At 47.0% G+C, this 22682-nt stretch overlaps 1 protein-coding gene across 2 annotated transcripts; it reads right to left on the bottom strand.

The window, feature by feature from the left end:
• Positions 1-337: 337 nt before the first annotated feature.
• On the bottom strand, positions 338-21213 carry EMP1 (epithelial membrane protein 1). Of its 2 annotated transcripts, XM_059402647.1 has the most exons (6): positions 21044-21213; positions 20856-20878; positions 5947-6060; positions 3619-3715; positions 3365-3505; positions 338-2613 (listed from the first exon to the last, which is right to left on the bottom strand). In XM_059402647.1, the coding sequence occupies exons 3-6, from the start codon at positions 6022-6024 to the stop codon at positions 2447-2449; spliced, it is 483 nt and encodes a 160-aa protein (XP_059258630.1). In that variant the 5' UTR covers positions 6025-6060; positions 20856-20878; positions 21044-21213; the 3' UTR covers positions 338-2446. The 2 variants fall into 2 exon arrangements, with proteins under 2 accessions (XP_059258630.1, XP_059258629.1); XM_059402646.1 differs by lacking the exon at positions 20856-20878 and having other exon boundaries at positions 21044-21212.
• Between the last annotated feature and the right edge of the window lie 1469 nt (positions 21214-22682).

The following is a 22682-nucleotide window of genomic DNA, read 5'->3' as shown; positions in this document are numbered from 1 at the left end:
TATTTCACTTGATCTTAGCCAAAGAAACTTTTCAAGTATCTCATTTCTTAATGTCATAAGTCATGCTGATTCAAGACCATGACATCTCCCTGATGTAACTTATGAAGTTCTATTTTTTGCTTTAGAGGTTTAATTAATGTTAAAATAAAACTATACCTAATAACATTCAGAGTTATTGTAGAGTTTTTGTAGAATGCCTAAACTACCAGAAAGTAGTTTAATGTCTCAAATAAATGCCAAGTTGTTCAAATCGCACTGATCGACAACTTCGTTAGGTATAAATGTCACTATTATCCCTACTGTCCTGCATTTTTTTAGGAAGAAAACATTCACACGGTGAAGGGAATCAGAATCTACTTTTATGTCCCTAGAGTTATAAACATTTGTATCAAAATATTTACATTTATAGTATATGAAATATCAATCTATTAAAGGAGAAGCCAAATACAGTACTAGAACAACCCACCAATGTAATGCAAATTACATGAGACATAAATGTCACAGAAATAAAGTAAAAGACAAGGGAATACATGGTTCACTCCAGTCATAGTTTGACTTTTCAACATAATGCGAGTATCTCTTTTGAGTATATCTGATATGTAAGTATGCTTCTGCACATAAGACAGCCTTCTATAATCATGTGATAATTAAATCATATTTAAAAGTTCATCATTCCACAGTTCCTGCTTGCCATCTCTCTACTCCCAGCCCATGTAATCTGGTGGCCTCAATATTCCCTTAACCAGAATGAACATAGAGCAATATATTTAGTCATAGTCCTTTTACATAAATACCAGCAATCATGGCATGACAACTCCCCAGAAAGGAAAAGTGTGTAAGAAATGGAGTAAGGAGAGAGGTGGGAGAAGGAAAAGTAGGCAAGATGTCTCACATTCCCCCTGGGGTAGATCTTCTCTGGTAATAAAGGAAGTGTCTTCCCAAAATGACCCCTTTAGACAGAATCTGAGATGGCTTGAAATAGCTGCTCCAGGCCAGAGCAATGCCTGCTTCCCCAGGAATAATATACATCCTCTAAGTCCTATATAGAAATGCTCCTACGGCAACCGACAGCCCAATTGCCAACTGACTGGGAACCACAGGAGTTTTTGCTTTTTATTTTTTCTCTTAAAGAAAATATGTGTCTATCACCTATGTTTTTATTTGTCTCATGGGAATTTTCTAATTTTCCTGGGAATGCAGGCACTCTGTTCTAATCATGACTGGAATCTAATATGCTTAATACTTTACAATTATATAGCACCTTTCTCCCAAGGATCTATTTGGTTTTGGTTTGTGTGTGTTTTACTAAGCTTCCAGAATTGCCCTGCCTCACTTGTAGGACAGACAGGGCCTCTGAAAGGCAATGGCTCCAGCCCATGTCAGAGAGAGAGCTACCACTGAGCCTAGGAGTTCTGATCCCCAATGCGGATAATTTTTTGTTTTTAGGAAAAACGTCCTCCAAAGTTATAATTTAGAGGGAGAGTAATAAATCATGTTACAAGGAACCATGTCCATCTCTCTCCCAATATATGCTTAAAAGAAACACTGATCGCATGAACAGGGGATCCTAAAAACAACCCTACTATAGCACTGTCACAAGACTGCCCCTTGGTCTCATTATTTGCATGGTGCTTTCACCACAGAACTGGTCATGAGTGGCTACAGAAATGCCAAAAGAGCTGCTTTGGCTTTAAGCAAGAGGCCTAGCAAAGTCCACAACAAGAGTTCTCTGTGAGGGACAGCTGCCTGAGGTCCAGTCTGGGTTCTGACCAGCCTCCAGGCCTTCCCCTGGGAAAAGTCCTCTTTCTTGGTTTAACTCACCCACCAATTTGGCCTTAGGACTCTATGTCTTTCTCCCATTTCATCACAAATACCACTGAGTTCCACAGAGTTAAATATCTGTTCTAAGGAGGGCTAATGGCTCACAGGCCAAAGCCCCCTCCTACAGGTCCTTCAGACTGGAATGTGATGTTCTGCTTTGGGCCAGAAAGGCGGGATGGCTTCCAGGCTTGGCACAGTCAACACAAAAACAAGATCTTTGCTTGCTGGAACTTGTACCGCTATTTTAACTTGATGCAATAGGTCTGAGGACCACAGTGCGAGACCCAGAGTTCAGCCTCAGGAGTGGAGCCAGAGGTGCGGCAGCTGGTGGGTCCCCAGGCAGTGTGTGTAACCAAGAACAGCTGGAGGCCAAGTCTGGTGGCTGGAGAGAGTCTCTCCAGCTAAGAGAGTAGCAGAGAGTAGCCAACTACTCCCTCCCTCGGGCAGGGGATCCATGGTAGAGAACCTTCCCAGGAATAGTTTGGATTTCCAGCCTCTCCCACCCTCCTTCCCCTCCCCACCCCCCCTTGGGTTTTCCTGCGTGGTATCTTCCACTTCCCTCCCAGATTCAATGGCTTCCTTCTCCCCACCCCCTGCCCCAGGATCCCCATGAACTCCTTTGGCCTTATTTCTTTCTCAGGACTAGGTAGAGCACGCCAATGATAAAGCTAAAGCAGAAGCAGATCCAGGTCAGGATGAAGGAGTAGCCATGGTGACTTTTGAAGTAGCTGGTCCCATAACCACCGGCGTAATGATGAGTATAGATGGACACTCCGACCATAATACACAACCCTACAAGAGGGGGGAAAAAAGGCCTCATTTTTTGTTTTTGTTTTTGTTTTTTTTTTCTATTAAAACCAAGAAAAAAATTGTGTAACTTTTAAAAGATTCAATTTTCCTCATAGTAAAAGGAAATTTCACTGGGAAAATAAAATCTGACTGTTTAGCCCCATAGGATAGTTCTATTGATTGGTCTTGAACCAACCTTGATGGTTGTGTTGATAAAACTAGAGGTGTTTGGGCTCCCATAGCCACACCGGTTTGTGTAGCTACAAGTGCGAAGTAAAACAAAGAACTTCACATCCACCACCCAGCTTTTCCTTCTAGACCCCAGCCTATGTAGGCGGGCTGCCCAGGCTGTGAAACGACACAGCCTTTCACCCAGTTGTGGGTCTTAGGGAAGACCACAGAAGGATGAGAACTTGAACTCCAGCCCGCACTATGGCAGTGGCTTTGTCTAAGGACACCCACCTCCCTGCCCTCAAGAGTCTCCTATACAAGGGCATGCAATGCATGTGGCCCGGCCACTTGGTCGCCCCATCCCCACCCCCCAGGAGCACTAGGTTTAAATAGGGCAGCATGTTTAAAGCACAGGACAGTACTCATTCCAAGCTCCAGCAGGGGTTCTCAAAAAGAGAACAAACAAGCAGAGGAGAAAATTGTCCAATGCAGCCTCACTGAGCTGGGTGCTCCTCTGTCCAAAGTGCCAGGAATGCCCATGGTAAGGCCACCATACACAGGAGCCCGCCCCTAGGATACTCACAGCACACCAGCATGGTGGCCCCAGAAAGGAAGAAGCGGTTTCCCTTCTCCATGGTGAAGAGCTGGAACACAAAGACCACGAGGGAGATGACAGAGAAGATGATGGAGAGTATCATGAAGGCCTGCACCGCCTTGAGGGCATCTGTGGACACAGGAAGAGGAGAAGAAGGATATTAGGCAAAGCGGTCCCGGGCAGGGTGCACGTTTCCCTGACCACCCGAATGTCAGTACTGAACACAGTCCCCTAAGACATACCTTCACTGGCATATGATAGCACGTTATCACAGCCACCAATGGTACAGTTTTTCCAAAGACCGACTGATCCATGTCTATCATCGGAAACCACCCAGACCTGAAACCAAAAAAACAAGCAATGGTTGAAAAGCTGACCCTTTGCTTTGAAAGGAAAAGAAAAAGCAACTCAGATTTGGGTCAGGATCGAATCTTCAGCAACACCCCACACTGAGCCTCAAATAAGGCTAAGCACCCCACCTTTTTGTGGAAATGAGGTCTGACTAAAACAGAAGCCACAGAGGTCCCAAGAGAAAAGGTGGAAGATTGTGTGACTGAAGAAAAATCACACAGTTTCTCTGGGCTTCACATTCCTCCTTACTTAAGAACAACAAAAAGGAAGTGATTAAATCATAGTGGTTTAAAATTCTGAGGTTCTAAAAAGCAGAAACAGAATGAGCAATTGTTGTTAAGTATGTACCATCCATTCGCTCTCTCAAGACCGTTTTAGGGGCGCCTGGGTGGCCCAGTTGGTTAAGCGTCGGCCTTCTACTCAGGTCATGATCTAGGGGTCCTGGGATCCAGCCCCACAGGGGGCTCTCTGCTCAGCGGGGAGTCTGCTCCTCTCTCTCCTTCTGCCCCTCCCCCCTGCTCATGCTTACTCTGTCTCTCTGTCTCTCAAATAAATAAATAAAATCTTTTTAAAAAGACCGTTTCATGTAACAGCCTAAGGGGGTTAGAAAAAAAGAAGAAGGAAAAAACCGCTCAACTGAAGGCAATTAGGAAACGCGGACAACGAAGGAAACAGCAATGAGTCTTGGTGTCAAGAAGCCATTTCCATCTCGGGGTGCCTGGGTGGCTGAGTGGATTAAAGCCTCTGCCTTCCGCTCAGGTCATGATCCCAGGGTCCTGGGATGGAGCCCTGCATCAGGCTCTTTGCTCAGCAGGGAGCCTGCTTCCCCCTCACTCTCTGCCTGCCTGTCTGCCTACTTGTGATCTCTGTCTTTCAAATAAATAAAGTATTAAAAAAAGAAGAAGCCACTTCCATCTAAACGGAAGGACGTGGGGGCCCCTGAACGTAGAAGAGTGACCAACATGTATTCCCCAAGACTTGCTGTGGTGCCAATGTGCCTTCCCACCCTGCCCAACAAAAATACTTACTCTTCCGGAAGACAAGCACCCAGAACACCCGTTAGAATGAGCACTGCTGGAAGGACAGGGCCCAGGATGTGTGAACACCTGCTCTTGATTCAATAAACAAGGGTATGCCAAGCCCAGTACTAGGGGCTGATAATTCAGATACTCAGCCCTCTGGGAACCACTGATGCAGTGTGAAGTCACTGACCAGGCTTGTTACCCTGAGAGCCCAGGGGGTTGGGGCCCCGAATGGCTGACCTGCAGTCTGGAGGAGGGCTCACGGGCACCCTTGCTCGTGCCGACCACACCCACCAACTGCAGCAAAACTCTTTTATTTGAACTTCAAAATCCATTTGTCCTGTAACTGAAACAGGGACCCAAACAGATTCTGGAGCCACCGTTTGCCGCCCTATGATGGGTGGCCTTGATTTTTGCGGGCCAGGATTGGTCTTGTCTCTTTCCGAGAAAAGCACAATAAAAGCTACTCTGATGCTACAAACGGCCGCTAGAGGTCAGAGTAGCCCAAGCTTCAGAGAAAAACATTTTTGCATTGTTTTGCTAGAGTGTGTGAATTCCGTGCAACCAGGTTAATCTGGCACAGTTCCACCTTCACACGCTCCTGTCGGCTCAGAATTCGAGCGTGTCCATCCGGCAACCAAAGCTTCTCCTCGTCCCTCTCCCCTCCATCCTTCTAATCAGGGTTCCCAGAAGGAAAGGAAGCTCTGCTCTCGCCCCGGGGGAGGGTGGTGGGGTGGTGCCGACGACCGTTCTGCCAGAACAAAGCCTCTCCCTCTCACCGAGGCATCCTGGCTAGCACCCCTGCTTGGAATGCACCCCTCTGCTCCTTCCGCGATTCATCCTCCGCCAAGAAACCCGCCCATCTACCCATCCCCCTCAGCTCCACCTCGGAGAAGGTTCTGCCAGAGACTGAAGAAGCCTCATTGTCTTCTCCAGCCCCTTGCCACCTCCAGCCCTGGCGGGATCCCTTTGGTAGACACCGGCTTTTCTCCTCCTGCTACTTCATTGTTTGAAGTGCCAGTGGGTGTTGGGGTTCTTTTTTTGGTTTTTTGGTTTTTGGGGTGTTTTTTCCCCCCACGACTAAACTGCATATTCCCGAGGGGCAGGGATTGTGGCTCAAACTTCTTTTGTAGTAACTTATGTAAATATTCAGATAACTTCTGGGTGAATGAACGAACAAAAGAACGTATTACTCACGTTGGCAATGGTGCTGACAAATAACATGATGCAAGTGGCGATGTGGACCACAAAGATACTAGCCAGTAATACCAACATCTTGGCTTCTTGATGCCTCGAAGAGCAACCAGAGTTCTGAAAAGAAAAAAGATGGGGGGGGGGGGGGGGGGGGGGCGAGGTTACTGTTAGATTCAATCACAACATTCAGCGTTCCCACATGTGTGGACTCTCTGCTAAAATCAGGAGGAGCTGCAATAAAAACCATCACAATTTCATTATAAATTCCCGAAAACATGTTGTTAACCTAGTTTCCTAAATGCCTATTCATCGATTTACATATACCTAAATATAAACATAATTCTGCTTCTCAAATATCTATATACTCACCTCTCTAATAAAGCCCGTTTCGGGGGGGGGGGGGACTTTATCACCGTCAATGTTTTATTTTGTTTGTGTTTTAAGAACCAAAATAAGACTTTAATTTTTTTTTAAAGGCCTTTTCACAGCTATCATTTCCAAGTCTCTGTGCAACGATGTCATATAAATTTCCGTTTTCCACTAGGGAAGTGTCCATGGCTCTGTCAAACTGTTCGCCCAGAGATATTAATAGAAGTGGATCCCTTCTGCCCAACAGCAGCTTTTACTCGATGCCCATAGACTGAATAGGCTACTAATTTGCTCCCGGGTGAGATACAAAATGTAAAAGCCATAACTTCTGTTATTATAATGCTGCTTGGCAGTCAATAATTATAACAACCTAATTACAGTGTAATGGTCTGATCACCTACTGACTGAATATTTCAGGTTTTTATTGTTGTACCTGAGCCTTTGGGCTGTGTCTGCCAAATAGTATGGACTCTGCTATTATTGGTCTAGGGCATAATGCTGTATTTCCTTTGATGCAGTATGTTGGTTCTGGGGCTTTAGAAGTATGCAGATGGAAACATCACTAAATGAGCCTTCTATTTGTGCATGACATTGACACACCATTCAACCCTGCAGGACACGGTGGAGAAAATAGGCAAATGCACAAATCACATGGTGGGAGGATTGGGAACGAATACAGATTAAAAATGGGCTTAGGTAAACCACACTGTTCAGCTATCATCTCAGCAGAGAAGAAGGGAGCCCACTGATCATAAAAGAAATCATAAAAAAGAGAGTTCACGGATCATAAAGAAAGTGTGAAGGATGCACATGGAAGTGGGTATTCTGATTTATGTAGCTGCAGAGGGAGGACTCCATTCTCGTGCTCAAGATGCAATGCAGTCTCAAAGGACTTCAAAAGGAAAGAGCTGGAGGTTATTCACACCAGGGTGGATGTGTGGATGTCCCCCCACCTAGGGAGGAGATGGCTGGGCACATCCTGCAATTGTCCCCCTTTTCTCTCACACTCAACCTAATTTAATTGAAGCTTTGAGCCTGCTCGAGCTACTTTCCTATTGTCCTGGGTACTTAGTGGCCAGCACTGATGCAATGGTCTCAACACTTCAAGTGCCTTTTATCTCCTCTTACTTTCCACATCAGGTACTCAAAATCTAGAATGTTCATTAAAAAAAAAAAAAAAAAAAAAATCTAGTGGCACCTGGGTGGCTCAAAGGGTTAAGCCTCTGCCTTCGGCTCAGGTCATGATCTCGGGGGTCCTCAGATCAAGCACCGCATCAGGCTCTCTGCTCAGCGGAGAGACTGTTTTCCCCTCCCCTTCTGCTGCCTCTCTGCCTGCTTGTGATCTGTTAAATAAATAAATAAAATCTTCAAAAAAATATCTAGAATGTTCTAATGTACACAAAGGGGCCTTGCTCTTTACAGGTCAGGAATGACGGGCACACTGCGGCTTCCACCGTGCATTCCAACCCCTGCCTCCTTTCCCAGTCCCAGCGTTTCCCTCCAACCCAGGATGCTTTGTAGGGATTTGTCCAACTTCACTGTGAATGACAAAAATCATGGAGTTTATCCTGCCGCCTCAGAGAGAGCTTGGAGATTTCATGCCTGCTGTGAATAATCTCCCCACACATTCAAATTCATTTTTGTTTTCCGAGGGTTCACGCATACCTCCACGATTTTCTGCTTGACTTTAATGCACTGGGAAAAAGAGGTTTATGAATTGAACAGGTTGAGTTAGAATCACCTAGTCATGTCCTTCTGTTCTCCGTGTCCTCCTATATAAAATGGGGGCCATAATGCCCATCACATAGGAAAATAAGAGGGTTATGAACCCTGTTTATGAAACTAGCAATGTCCACCACATGGCAGATACTAATGGGGCTGCTTTGGCTGCTGCTTTATCAGCATTACTATTAGTAACCCGTGAAACTGAGAGTAGCTGTTACCAACATAGCACGTCAGTTAGTCACCGGGCTACCCCATGTTAAGTACAAGTAATGGGATATCTGCTGTGTTCTTCACCGGGCAGTGTATATAAACCATTTTGCCGTTATGCCTAATCCTTGCCCTGTGACTGGGGAGATTTCTAAGAACACACCCTCGGGAATGAGAAGGAGAAAGCTCACTCTTTTCATCCCTGTCCTGGCTGTCTTCCCGACACCCCCAGCATTCACACCATCACTAGATCCTGATCCTGCCCTTCCTGGGGAAAGGAAGAGGCTGACTGTAGGGAGTTACAAATATTGCATAACAAGTCTTATGTTTAATCCAACTTGGGCTCTATAAATGTCGTTTTTATTCCTTTGGCTTCTAACTGACAAACATCCTCCTAACAGAGGGAAGTGATTGAGGGGCCCAGAATAGAATACAATACGCAAAGTGAGGCCTTTTAAATGAGGTGGGGAAAATGCTGTGAGTTCCCTCCCTTACCTGCTGCTGGGAATTCAGCAGCACTTTCTGTCTCCTTGGGTTGCTATGTAACCCTGCAGAGGAAGTCTCACATTGCTTTGGTCTCTGCTCATCCTCTCCGTTTCGATGACTGGATCATTATTGCCTTCCACACACCATCTTCCTACTGGACCTCACTTTGGGCCATCCACTGCACCCCCCGCCTCTGGATCTCACTCCTGACCTAAAGGGTAATGGCCTTAGGAATGAGAGGTTCTATAGTGCCCTGCTGTGTAGTGTCCCCTGTTTGTCAGGGCCTGGCGCTTCCCCATGTGTATTGCGTGTGCTCTGCTATTACGTCCTGGCCACTTATCCTTCCGACCGGTTTTCTGCAGAGGTTCTCTTTGCCTGACATGAGCAGTGTTTGGTCCCTGGCCTGAACATGGTGCATTTTAACTAGGTGTGCTCTGGTCTGCTTATGAAATGAGACCCACTGCCACTGCTGCAGGAACCAAGGCGGGATCTCACTCCTGATCTAAGCCAAAGCCCCACTGGATCATTATTCCCCTGTCTGGGGCAGGCTGGAGGAATGGGTGAGGTTATAAAGCAAAGAAGTGACTCTCTTTCATCTCAGATTCCTGTGATTGGGACACGTCTGTCCACAAGGAAAGGAGCAGAATGTCTTAGATTAGCTGGCACTCTTAGTGTACAGAACGCGTAATTCCCTCTGCCTTTGGCCGAGGCATCCCACTAGAAGTAGGGGCTGTTTAACTGGAGTTAGCTCATAATGCATCTACTTTCTCCATCTTTTCACTGCCTTTCATTTGCCAGGTTCCATTAGTGTCACCTATTGTCAGCTTAGACGGGCTTTTATTGTTTTCAGTGGGCCTCCAACACATCTGGAAACAGAACAAACTATTCTCTTCCATTTCTGACCTGGATTATCCCCCGTTACCCAGTCCCTATGCTAGAGAGCCCCCCAGCAGAGAAACCCTCAGCCAAATGTAGGGTAGAAGGGCAGATCTTGATATCCTTATAGACAGCCATGAGAGCTACCCAGTGCGTGAATGTCTGGAGATCTACCCAATAGCAGAGCATAATGGGAATAATAACAGAAGGTCTCGGGCTCTTGAAACTTCCACCCACCCACTACTTGCAGTGTAGCTTGCAGGGGGACTGATTCCTTACCCTGGTGTGTATCTTGTGTCATAAAAAAGCACTGAAAAGAGACCATTTCTGAATATCCATATCATTGGAGGTATTGGCTGCTACAACTTTCTTTCTTTGCAATTTGTTTCACTAAAACAGTAAGTGGCTTCTTCCTCACATCTCTCTAAAATGTTCTGGAGAGCACCCTCCGGTGGAAAGCAAATCCTTAGTCCCAGCTGGGCAGCTCACACCAGAGAGTACAAAATAACAGCATTGCAATCTTGGACAATTAGGTGCCATGCCTGCCCCTCAGAGCATTTGGTGCACTGGGCGGTCCCAAAGTTTGTTAGCGGGTTGCTGGGAACTTGGGAACTCCCATAACATTACATATGGTACCTTAACTCTCAGACCCAAGCCCACAGAGCTAGGCCAATCACAGTGTTCTCGAAGGATAGGACATCCACTGACTGTTCTATGTGAGGTGCCGGGAACACATTTCTCCACCCATCACTGTAAGCAGAGTAGGACATCTGGGGATTGGGGTACTCAGGGCTATCAAGGCATTGAGTGCAAAGCTGAGAAAAGTATGGGAAGCATGAATGTTGACTCTAGAGAAAAGTTGAGTGTTAAGAGAAAAGGAAGTAAGAGATTTAGAGCCACACATCAGCTCTCTAATATCCCTTTTCTGTTGTTCTTTCTTCCAAATGGGCAGGCCATCCCGCTTCCTTCCACCACCACCATCTTTTTCTGTTGACCATCCTTCCCCTTTTCTTCTCCACTGCCCAGCCCACAGAGGAGCTGCAGTCTCTTTAAGCTCCTAGTCCCGATGCAAACCTCACAACCACTAACTATTCTAGATTTGGATTAAGCTCTTTGCTAAAAGAAAATTATTACAGTTAGTGGAAATGACCTTGAGAATTACAAGTGCTGATGATTGGAGGAATAAATGACTAATTAATGTGGGGTGGGGGTCGGAGAGATTACTGTCCTCTCTAGTTGTCTCCATTTACTTAAATCTTTCTTGGTTTCTTGCCTTCCTCTTACGCCTTCCTTCTCCCCTAAAATATGAAAGAATCAAAGGAACATAGCTCTGAGACTACTTTGCATTGCCTCTTTGCCTTTGCTTTTAGGGTGCTCTAGCCACAAGAAATCAATCAGGCCCCTGTGAACACCTTTTCTTTTCTGATGAGTACCTAATACTGCAGAGACTTTGAGGATAATTGACTTCTGAAGATGCAGTAGGGGAGTTTAGATATTCATAATTTGGATCCATGGTTATTAAGCTAGGGTCAGATAACTTCCTCCTGCTATGGAGTATGCGTATTTATTCAACCCCTGGCCTCAGAGTCTGGGGGAAACAGTTCTTTAAGGGTGGTCTAAGTCACAGTAATTGGGAACAATACAACAGAACAGAACAATCAAAAACCCCTCTTCTCCAGCAAAGGAAATGGTGGAAATCCTGGGCTTGACTCACTGAAGAACTAGCCTGAACCTGGGCGTGTAACATAATCAGAAACGGGGGTGGAGGGTGGTGAGGGTAGGGGCTGCCTGAGCAGAGGGGAGTCTCGCAGAGCTCAAATGTCCATGAATCATTTGCGAGTGGGTGAGATTCTCCCAGACAAAGGCACAGTGGAGGCATCTTCTACCAGATGGTGCAAGAACGCTTTCTGAGAGCATGTGAATCGGCTGGCTAGCTAGAAGATGGTTTAGTCATTTTCCTGACCGCCTTGGATAACCCCGTCTTCTCTGGGGAGAAGACAGTACTAATGGTCAGCTGCCAAACCCCCCATCTCTCCTTCCTCTCATCCCAGTTTTATTGCCCAAAGCAAGTCAGGTCATGAGATCTTCCTCCAGTATCTACCCCGCATCTATTCCTTACTTCCTGCTCATCCTAGCCTGGACCACAGCGTCAGGCCCTGGCATGATCCTCCTTCCGAGCTCCTCCCTCTCCGACATATCCCCCGCACCACTGCATTATCTGACCTTATTACTCCTCTGCTCAAAATCCTCCAAACACCTCACCACCCCTCCCACTCATCACTGAGAAAGAGGCTCCAAACACCTTACTCTGGCCCTGGAAATCCTGAGAATATGGTCTCCAAAGAAAAAGCCCTGTTTTTAAAATGCCCTTCTTCCGGGAACTACCTATGGAACGTTTTTCAAAAAAGCTCAAATCCTGCCTCCTCTAGGAAGCCTTCCTAACCTACACAGTTCAGAAGTACTCATTTTCCCCACCACGCTCTAGTCCTTACATAGCCTTTTATTAAAATCCCTAGTGGCAGCCTGTCTGGTAACAGAATTACTTACAGAATTATTTGGCTCCCCATCTCCTAAAGCTCTACTTTTCTGAAGGAAGAGTCTTATCTCTGACAGGTACCAAGTAAACTTCCATTCAGTGAGCAAATAAATGTTACTAGGAAGGCAATTTTTTTTTCTTACATACATGAACTTTAGTCCTTTCTAATTTTTAGAAGTTACTTATACACTACTATAGCTATGTATTGAGCATCTTATCACATGCAAACTCTGTGTTACATATTGCTATATAAATATCTTTGTAAACATATGAATATTTCCCGAGTAACTCTGACATTTGAATATGCAAGGGTATATATGTGTTTGCTGCCTTTTATTTAAGAGGAAATAAGTAGATACAAAGAAAATATCTTACATTTCTAAACACTAACTTGTCCACAGGTTTAACTTTTCTCTTTAAGTTATAGAATCTCTGGACTGAGAAGAGGGGCCTTAAAATTCCTCCCTAATATATGAACCTCAACTACAAACCTACATCACAGAACTATCTGAGCCATGCTTAAACTCCTCCTGTGACAGGGAGCTCACTACTTGCCAAGACGCTCCCATTAGGAAGTCCTTCTGACAACACATCAGAATCTGCTCTTGGCAACTACGACCCCTGATCTTAGTTCTACCCTTAATCTAAAGCGGCCTCTTCAGACCTCTTCTAGAACGGCTACCTTTGCAGCAGAGCTCTCAGGCTACCAGAGAACTAGCCAGAGGACACCATCTAAGATCCCCAAAACTCAATCACGTCATAACACAGTCTTCATTTTATTCAACTGTAAACACGATTCTGTCTTTTCACTGATTTATGTTTTCCCAGTTAGGAAATCTCCATCTCTATCTGGAAACTGCAAACCTTGAAGAAAGCTGCCTCACGCCATCTGACCAACGACAGACGTGGTGTTTCCTGCAAGGCACAGAGAAGATGAAAGACAAAGCTGCCCCTGGTCAGATGATCTCCGGGAGTCAGCCCCCACCTCTGTGTCATCTCCCCATCCGGACGCCCAGTGGCTGCCACTTCTCCTTTCTACCCTCTATGCACCAGTATCATTCTGCTTTGGTCGGTTTGTTTTGATGTGTTTGTGTCCCATGGAGGATGATTTGGGTTGGCAAAGTGGACGTCCATTTAACACAAAAGCAGAAAAGGAAACACTCTCTTTTGGGAGCAGTCAGAGAGGATGTATCCGGAGGAGGAAAAGGCTGGGATGAAAAGCAGGTTGAGTGGATGAGACCTTGGATGAGCTCTTCTGGCCATTGTTATTGTTGTTTTATGTCAGGCGTACTTTCCATTCTAAATATTGTTTTTACGTAGGGGTGGGAGAGGGGAATGTTAATTTCTCCGTGGGAACCATGGGGAGAGAAAGGATCCCAAAGGACCGTTTCCTCTGCCTCTGGATATCTGATGTTTGGTGTGGAAGGAAAGAATTTCAGGTTGTCCCTCAATATACCCACGTTATTCTGGGGCCTGATGTTTTCATGTGCAAGGCAGGTTGTATGACCAGGAGAAACATCAGGAATCGATCCACAAAAGTAACTACATGCTCCAGAGAAAACAACTATGTTTTCATGGTCTTGGGGGGAAAGGGAGTTCCATTTCCCAAATGTGGTCTGGCCATAATAAGTGAGGGTTCTTCTAGAAAGAGTAGGGTGTGTCTGACACTGGTGTAAAGGGGCACAGACTCTTGCATAGTTAGGGATGAAGAACCGGGGGATCGGGTGGGGTAGCAAGCATGCTATTAAAAAAATAAAAAAATTTTAAAAAAAAAAGGGAAGGAAGGAAGGGAGGATAGTAGGAGGGAGGGAGGAAGGGGGGAGAAAGAATAGAAAAGAGAAGAGAAGAGAAGAAAAAAGAGAAGAGGGAGGAAGGGAGGGACAGGACACCTATTAGACAAAATCTCAAACAAACTTTGCCTCTGAGGAACTGCTGACCCCGGGAAAACCCCTCTCCCTCCAGCTGGTGGCTTCTACAGAGATAGGTATACAGTGGTAGAGCATGGGTTCCGGGTTCAAATCCCGATGACACAACTTTTTTTTTTTTTAAGTTTCAGTGTCGTTGAGGTATACTGGATATATTAAAATTGCCAGATACTTAACGTGTACACGGAGGTGATTTGTTGATTGACTACGACACTTCTTAATTGGGATCTATAGACCTCAGAGGGCTCGTGTGAGGACTCGTGCCTGACGCAAAGGCTATATAGGGTTGTCGGTTTTCTTTGTGGTACTTGATGTCCAATGAGGCTCGGGCAGCAGAGTGGGGCTGTAAGCTTCTCTGGCCGAATCTGAGGACCAGCGACTGCCGAGGGCAAAGAGGAGCATGAATCTTGTTTTCGCAAACGCTCCTAAAGAGAGTAACACCTCTCTCTCTCTCTCTCTCTCTCTCTCTCTCTCTCATTCCCCCTTGTCCTCCTTCCCGTCCAAGGAGGGGGTGGATCTGGCAACATTTGCAAAGGCTCGGGCCAGCCCGGGGCGCGTTGCCGGGGCGGGCCCACGCCCCCAGACCGCAGCTGGCCGGGCCCCTGGGCGATGTCCCCCGGTGCGGACAGAAGCTGCAGCTGTCTCTGCTTCTGACAAAAGAGGAGTGTTTTGGCGACCAGAACGTCTTCAAGGGCGGGGTTGCCCGGACGGTAACTCGGTAACTCGGGTTTGGGACGAAAATCAAGGTGTGGCCCGGCCCCGCGGCGCTGGGGCGGGTCGCCAGTAGGTGGCGGCAACACGCCGTCCCCGGCCCAGCCCGCCCAGCGCGCCGAGCCGCGAGCAACGCCGCCTGCTCCGAGGCCGGCCAGGGCGCGGGGTGGGCCGCCGGGGGTCTCAGTCTTTTTTTGGTTGGGGGTGGGGGGCCGCTGGGTTCTTTAGGGGTCGAGACGCATCGAGGTGCTTTACCCCGATCCCTGAACAAAGGCAGAAATGCACTTTCCCCAGAGCTCCCAGATTCTGGCTCTGGTTCCCCAGAGCCAGAATCCGAACAGAAGCCCACCCTCTCCCCTTCCAGCATCTTCTCTCTCCCGGATTCGTCGCAGGGTTCGGCAGATGTTCTAGAACTTCTTCCAGAGCTCCTCTTCGCTCTGTTCCTTCCCCCCACCCTCCCAACCCTCCACCCCCGCTCCTAGTTAATCAGAGGGTCAGCCGGGCCCCTCCAAACGGTGCGGACGGGGGCTCCTGCTTCCTGTCCTACCGAGGAGGCGGCCCACCAGCAGAGTCAGCTCTGCGAGGCCCCCCGAACGCCCACACCAGAACCCCGCGCTGCGAGCCCTGAGACAGGCTTCCAACATTCCATCCTGGTCCCCGCCCCGCGGCGCCCCGGGTCCCTTCCCCACCAAAGCCACATCCGGCAAAGGGAAGCGGGAACACACCCACCAGCCCAACTCACGGTTTCTGGGGTTGAAAAACCTCTCCAGTGTCCCAGCCCCAGCCCCCTAGGGAAGGGTCTTTGCTTATTTGAATGAAGCCAAAGGACCAAGGACCTCATTTTGCTCTTCTATCTGATCTGACCCTTCTGAAAAGAGGGAAAACGTCAGGGGTGATCACTGCCCTGTTGGTATAAAATACTCAGTGGAAATTCAAATGACACCAAGCCTGTATTGACCCATATTTGTTGCTTGACAGCACACACCCCCCCCCCCACCTTTGAGGGGATAAATAACAGAATATTTGGCCCTAAGGACTGTTCTGAAACAGTTGGGGTGGGTGGTCCCCAGACAAGAAGGGAAGGAAATAAGGGGCACCTAGGTGGTTAAGTTAAGTTTCCGCCTCTTGATCTCAGCTCAGGTCTTGATCTCAGGGTCCTGAGTTCAAGCCCCATGCCGGGCTCCACCCTGGGCATGAAAGAAAAGGAGGAAGCAAATAGGAATGGAATCCTCCTCACACTTCTCCCTTGCTCTTTGGCCTTTTCCCTGTCTTTCTCTTTCCACTTCACTCTTTCTCCCTCTTTCTAAAAGCTTTCCTGTGGCGCCTTTCCTCTCCCTCAACACAGAGGCCCAAGGAAATGCGGGTCTTGCACTTGCTCCCTCCTCACCTCTCCTCTCATGCTTACCTCCACACCTTCACAGCCCCACCCTCCCGCTGAGCTGCAGGATCCCAGATCAGAGGGTGGAGTCCCTCTCCCAAGACCAGCTCTGTTTCTCCCTGAACCTGGTTTGGTTACCGGTTAATCTCTTGCTCTGGTCAGTGTCTTAACAGGGTTACAGAGATGTTTCATTACTCAAACCTCTTCCCTGTCTTCCCAAGCTGGGTGAATGCTCATTGCTATCTGATGATAAGGCCTAAGGATTCTCAGAGTGGGTAAGCAGATGAGGCTGCCCAGACCCTCAATCTTCCCTAAAATGCCCTTCAATGCAACACGATGCCTCGTTTAACTTTTCTACCAATTTTTATGGATTACACCATTAGCACGAGCCTAGGGATTTCCAAAACAGGACTATAACATCTTAGAACGCTAGAATTTCAGAGCCACAAGGGGCCTTGGAGACCACCAAGTTCACTTCCCTCAGTCAAGAAGACAGGTAACTTGCCCATAGTTCTAGGGCAGAGTTGGTCTGAGACCACAACCCTCTAGCTCCCTGTTCAGTTACTCCACATCAGCCCTAAGATTCTTGCCCCCACTTTCAACCACTGTGCCTGCGTTTTCAATTTTAAGGACCACGTTTGAACCTCATTTGAAGGACCTCATTTGAACCTCAGAGAATTCATAAACGGACTCCAGAACTACAAAAGCTGCCATATCCCTATAAAACCAAAGGCACCAAGAGCAGAGGAGTCCATTTTAGTTCCAAGGAAATGCCCATATCCAAAACAGGGAAGAAAACGCTGACCCAGAGATTTTTAAAAAGGAAGAGAGAGAACAGCAAACTTCACAAGGGCTTGTACTTTTATCTTTGTGCTTCTGTGTCAGTGGATCTCCCAGTTAAATTAAGAGAAATTATTTTTACCCAGTCAGGGCACCTGGGACTGAAGTGTTATAAGAGTGGTCGCACGACGTTTGTGTTTGGGAGGTGGGGTATGGTGAATTCAAGAAAACTAATTGGAACCCTACTTGGGCTCCCTTGATTACTAAATAGCAATTCGGGATCATCTAAGCAGAACCAGAAAGAGTATTGGAAAGGAGAATTTTTTTTTTTAAGATTTTATTTATTTATTTGTGAGAGCGTGAGAGAGCGAAAGAGTGAGCACAGGCAGGCGGAATGGCAGGCAGAGGCAGAGGGAGAAGCAGGCTTCCCCGCCAAGCAAGGAGCCCAATATGGGACTCGATCCCAAGATGCTGGAATCATGACCCAAGCCGAAGGCAGCAGCTTAACCAACTGAGCCACCCAGGTGTCCCGGAAAGGAGAAATTTATGGTCAGAAAGTTTCAGATCTACACCGGCTGAAGCTGATGAGCTCTTCCCGAGGGCTGTCATCCATCTTGCAAGCCAGCAATTAGCCCGGGGTTACAATGGATTGGCAACTTGTTCCTGTAGTTCTCGTGACAGGTGGTAGCAATGTGAAGGTGTGAGCTACAAGAACTATAAACCGAGTTATGGGATCACCGGAACAGGGCTGGGTTAGATGCCTGTGCTTCTGGTTTTGGACTCATTTAACCATGACCTCGTGGGTAGCAACTGGGTGTGTCCTTCTGAGAATGGACATCCAAGAGTCCCAAATATCTCCAAGCTTTTGTGTCAGGCATCCGGTAAGTTAAAGAAGAAACCATATTCATGTGTTTAGAAAATGAAATACCTTAGAATCCCATCATGTGGGTATAGCTGTCTAGATATATAGTTTGAAAGCTTTAAAAATGCTTCCTGTTCTTTTTGAGTCTTAGGTCATAATAACTGTGCCCATCCATCAAGTTTTACCCATGAAATATTAATTAAGGGTTCAATGTTTAGAAGATAAGGGGAACTGGGAAGAGCAACAACGAAAACGGAATAGAGAATTTCTGTGTACCGAGCACTGCAGACCTAAAAACAAAGTATAAAAGTTACAGAGAAGCCAGCTGGGCTGGATTTAAGATTTTCTAATAATTAGAGCTGTCCAGCAACATGGGGCGGCGGGTGGGGGGGGGCACGGCATGGAGGTGGGGAGCATGGAGACGCACTCTGAGGTAGGAAGCCCCCCTACTCTGGATATTTTAAGGACATGCAAAATGGCCATCTGTCCAAGGTGGTGTTAAAATAGGATTTCTGCATATGGTGGGAGAATGAATGAATTGATCTTTCAAACTGAGAATCCCTCCCAAACTGAGAATTTGGTGTACAAAATTAAAGATAGAACATATCTTTATACGAAAACATAGAACATATCTAAATATGCCTTGTGCCCTTTTCTGTGACCATTTTTCAGATCTGCTCCCCAGTCAGGCTCTGAGGAGTCTACAGAGTAGCATTTTGTTTCGTCTGAAAGCCTTCTAGGGCTCTGACTGCGCTCTCTCCATTGACCCCAGATCATCTGGCCTAAATGAAAGGACCCAGAGCCCGCCCCCGCCCCCCGACCAAGCCAAGGGGCTCTGCAACCCCAGATGGTCTTTATAGAGCCCACTCCCACGGGCACCCCCAGGTCTGGATGGCCGCCTGGAACTGGATGGGAATGGGCCTAAGGGGGTTGCTGGAGGGGAAGCAGGAAGAGTTGGGAAAGTCACAGTCTTCCTGGTCAGTGGAAGGGATGTGCCCTCCGCTCCCTCAGAGATGTGCCCTATCCTCCTGGGAGGTAGCCAGCCCCCATTCTGGGATGTAGCTTGCTCTGGGCTGGCCCTTGATGGCCTTCTGCCAACTCCCAGGACAATTTAGTGCCCTCAAACAATGTAAAATCTGGGGGGTCCTCTGACCAGGATGCCAGACCGGATGGCCTGCCGCCCTCCAGACAGCACTCCACCCCCGCCCCATTCTTCAGTCTGTGGCAGAATCCAGTGGGCCTCTGAGGGTGGGAGGGGAAAAATAGCCCTCACATTTCAGGATTTTCAAAGACTTGCAGCTGAAATTCAGAAAAACTCCTGCCTCTAAGGAGCTCCCTCACTCTTTCTTTCTTTTTTTTTTTTTTTAAGTTTTTATTTATTTACTTGACAGAGATCACAAGTAGGCAGAGAGGCAGGCAGAGAGAGAGAGAAGAGAGCAGGCTCCCCGCTGAGCAGAGAGCCCGATGCGGGACTCGATCCCAGGACCCTGGGATCATGACCTGAGCTGAGGGCAGAGGCTTAACCCACTGAGCCACCCAGGTGCCCCTCCCTCACTCTTTCTTTTTGGAGGCAGCGGGGAAAGCGGGAATTAGAATGGCATTTTCAAAATTGTCCTCAAGCTCCAGGAAATACCATTTATCATAGTGTCTTTTCTCACTTCTAGAACTACAGTGTAATGGGAAATGCTGCACAAAAAATGCAATTCGGATGGTCTACACCCGCAGATTTCTCAGCGTTTTCTTTCTGCTGACCGCTGAAGTATTGCCTATAGTTTAAAATTGAACAAGAAGTACAAGAAGATTTGTACTAGATTCATGGAACACCATTACTACTGACTCTAATAATGGTTTCCCTTAATCCACAGCCATGTAATCTGGAAATAATAAACATTTTAAGCAAATGTGGGAGTTCCCTGCATCTTGAAAAGTTTCCCTTGCACTTAGTTAATCATCCCCTCGAGGGCGGTTTTACGAGGCGTCTTGTCTGTGCAATGTACACGGGCTGATTACATTTAAATCTTCTCTTCCAACCAACGGCATTTCTGAAGGAAAAACCTAATTTCATCAGACAAGCTGAATCCTGTCATTTTCCTTGGCTTGTTTATGTAGGGAGAAAATAAAACCAGTCTCTATGTCGAAATGGGCCACACCTCAACCAAAACGTTAACCCAAAACAAAACAAAACAAAAAGCAAATAGAAATCACCCATCCTCCTTTCTCTAGATTGACGTTATGATTAGCATGAGTGTTTGCATTTGCACAACCGCATTTTGGAAGAGTGAGAAGATAAATGGTCCTAGACAATCACTGACTTCCATCAGGAAAAATCTCACCCAAAAAATCAGTTTATTATTGCTAAGATGGCATCTTTTCACTCAGCTCTAAAATTCCTAGGGTGGAAGCACAAAGCCATTCAACTTTTTTTTTTTTTTTTTTTTTTTTTAAGCAGGAACAGATGAAGTTCCCCAACCCCACCCTCTCCTCCCTGTTTCCCTCCTGCCTCTTCCCATGCTCTACATCTGGGAAGGAGAGAAGGAGCTCTGGTCTGGATTCCCCATCAGGCTGACTTGCACCAAATGAAACTCTCCCACATTTTATTTGAAACACCAGTTGAAATCCCCCTCCCCCGCCTCTGTTTTCTTTAAAAAGCCCCACCCCCTCCTCCCACCTTGAAGGGAGAAGTAAAACTGATATTTAAACAAAAGTGAATGAAAAAGCTGAAAGACCCCTTTGTCTAAGCAACAGCAAGAGTGCACTAAAAAGCACCTATCGATCCATCATCCAAAAAAGATCAGCAAACGATGGACAAGAGAGACAACTTAAACCCTGAATGCATCTGAATCAAAACGGCCAACCTGGAAAACATCTGGCAAGTCCTTTCAAAGGTATGCAGTGTTTCCTCCGTGAAGAATCCCTTATCCTGGTGTGTTCCAAAGTCCTTGCTCCCTGCTCCCAAGCCAGAAACCAGTAACTGCAAAACGTAATCACGGCCCAGGCCCGCCGATTTCCCCGGGGCTCCCAACTCCCCCTGTCAAAAGGCATTTTCCCGAAACTCACAGCAAAAGTGATCTGGGTATCCACTTGTAGCCAGAAGTTTCAAGAATTCAATCCAGGGGATTACAGGAAGAAAAAGCACAAGAAAAAAATAAAAAAGCAAGACTTAGATGACAAGGTCAGGAGAAGGAGAACAGAGAAGGAAAGAGAAAGTTCGCTGAGCTTCCCAGCGGCGCTGGAAGGTATCCTACCTGAGGATTCCGGAGACAGAAGCGCCCTGAGTAGCAGGAGCTGGTGGCTGCCCGGTCCGCTCTTCTGGAGGTATGTGACCCCAGTGAGGGGAGGGACCTGCTTCCCGGGGTTATAAGTTTCCAGCGCTGGTGTGCTGGGGTGTGTGATGGGCGGTTTCTTTTCACTCTGTTTTAAAGGAGTTTCTATGAATCAGTCTGACTTAAAAAAAAAAAAAAAAAAAAAAAAAAGATTTGTTGGTAAGTTACGCCCTGCTAGGTTGGCAGCTGGTCAAGAGAGGCTGGGAGTGAGCCATCAATTCAAAGAAGCCTGTTTAGGCTCTCTCTGACTCACACATACAGACCACAGTGGAAAAAGGAGTGACATTGCTTCAAATGAGTAATAGAAGTCACACAAATAGATCTGTTTACCGAAGCCCATTCCTCCTCATCGAAAAAGAGACTTGGTTACCATGGGCAAAGCCAAAACACAAGTTCTCTGTCAGAAGGTTCATCTGGGGAGGGGGACACAAAGGGACACGGCCCTGCCCCCTGAAATCCTAGCTAATCATCCAAGGAGATCCCCAGGAGATCCCCATCTGTCCTCCCCCACCTAAGGCATCCGTGGCTGCCCACTGTCATGAATGAGCAGATTGATTTTTTTCTTTGCTTCCCTGCCTTACCCCTGTGCACTCTCCTATGGGCAGCCGTGACTTGAGACCTGGGAAACAGGAGAGCACACACGGAGAGCTCTTGTAACCCAGCCTCTGACTGATGGAGCGCAGGCTAAAGCGCAGGCTGGCCTTTAATTATACTCTGATTGAATGCCCCTGTGGACTCCTCACATTCGGGAGCTAGTCCCCTGCTGAAGGACTTTGCTCTCTGATCTCCATATAATAATCATCTGGACCTTGCTCCATAGTTGAGCTTCACCAGGAGGGGCCCTGGAAGTCACCTAACCCCACAGCCCCGGCAGCAGTCCCTGAAAATGAGAGCTCAGATGCTGGAGGTCAATCCCGCTCTCCATTTACTTGGCTATGTGGCTGTGGACAAACAGACCTCCCTAGGCCAGTCACCTTGTGCATCCAATGGGGGCAGAAGGTACCCATCTCATAGAGCTGTGGTTAGAAATACACAAAGAGAGGGGGTCCTGGGTGGCTCAGTCGGTTAAACATCTTTGGCTCAGGTCCTGATCCCAGGGTCCTGGGATCAAGTCCTGCATGGGGCTCCCTGCTCAGCTGGGAGTGAGGCATCATCAATTAGCAGAGGCAGCTTGGATCCCAGTCTGCCACATTCATTCAACTGTTTCTGTTCTCTGCTGCATAGAGACGACCTATTTTAATTCAAATTATTCTTCTGCAGTTATGCATTTATTCAACCAACACATCTGCACATTGCATGAGGCCCAGTTCAGAGCACTGGGTCACAGATGTGAGCAAGATCCCTGTCCTCTTGGAACTTCTTCTCCATAACTGAGCGTGTGCTGTGGCTATTCACCAACATTTTGATAAAATTGGATGGTAAAATTGCAGGTCAATTTCAGTCTCCTCTGGGTCACATTTCTACATTTTCCAAATCTTCTGCAATGAACCTACATTATTTTGGTATTTAGGAAAAATATTTTAAAGTGGAAAGGAGAGAATATGAAGTGGATGCTGGGAAA

The sequence above is a fragment of the Mustela nigripes genome, chromosome 6 (assembly GCF_022355385.1).
Source record: "Mustela nigripes isolate SB6536 chromosome 6, MUSNIG.SB6536, whole genome shotgun sequence".
Lineage (NCBI taxonomy): Eukaryota > Metazoa > Chordata > Mammalia > Carnivora > Mustelidae > Mustela > Mustela nigripes.
The sequence above is the reverse complement of the archived record's forward strand: the minus strand, read 5'-3'. Positions and strand labels throughout refer to the sequence as shown.

What these genes read in the sequence shown, in the direction of transcription:
- EMP1 (XM_059402647.1), bottom strand. Translation starts at nt 6,024, where the DNA reads ATGTTGGTATTACTGGCTAGTATCTTTGTGGTCCACATCGCCACTTGC. An exon ending in TTGTCAGCACCATTGCCAAC is followed by an intron (nt 3,716 to 5,946) that starts GTGAGTAATACG and finishes TTTTGGTTTCAG; the next exon opens with GTCTGGGTGGTTTCCGATGA. An exon ending in GCTATCATATGCCAGTGAAG is followed by an intron (nt 3,506 to 3,618) that starts GTATGTCTTAGG and finishes CTGTGTCCACAG; the next exon opens with ATGCCCTCAAGGCGGTGCAG.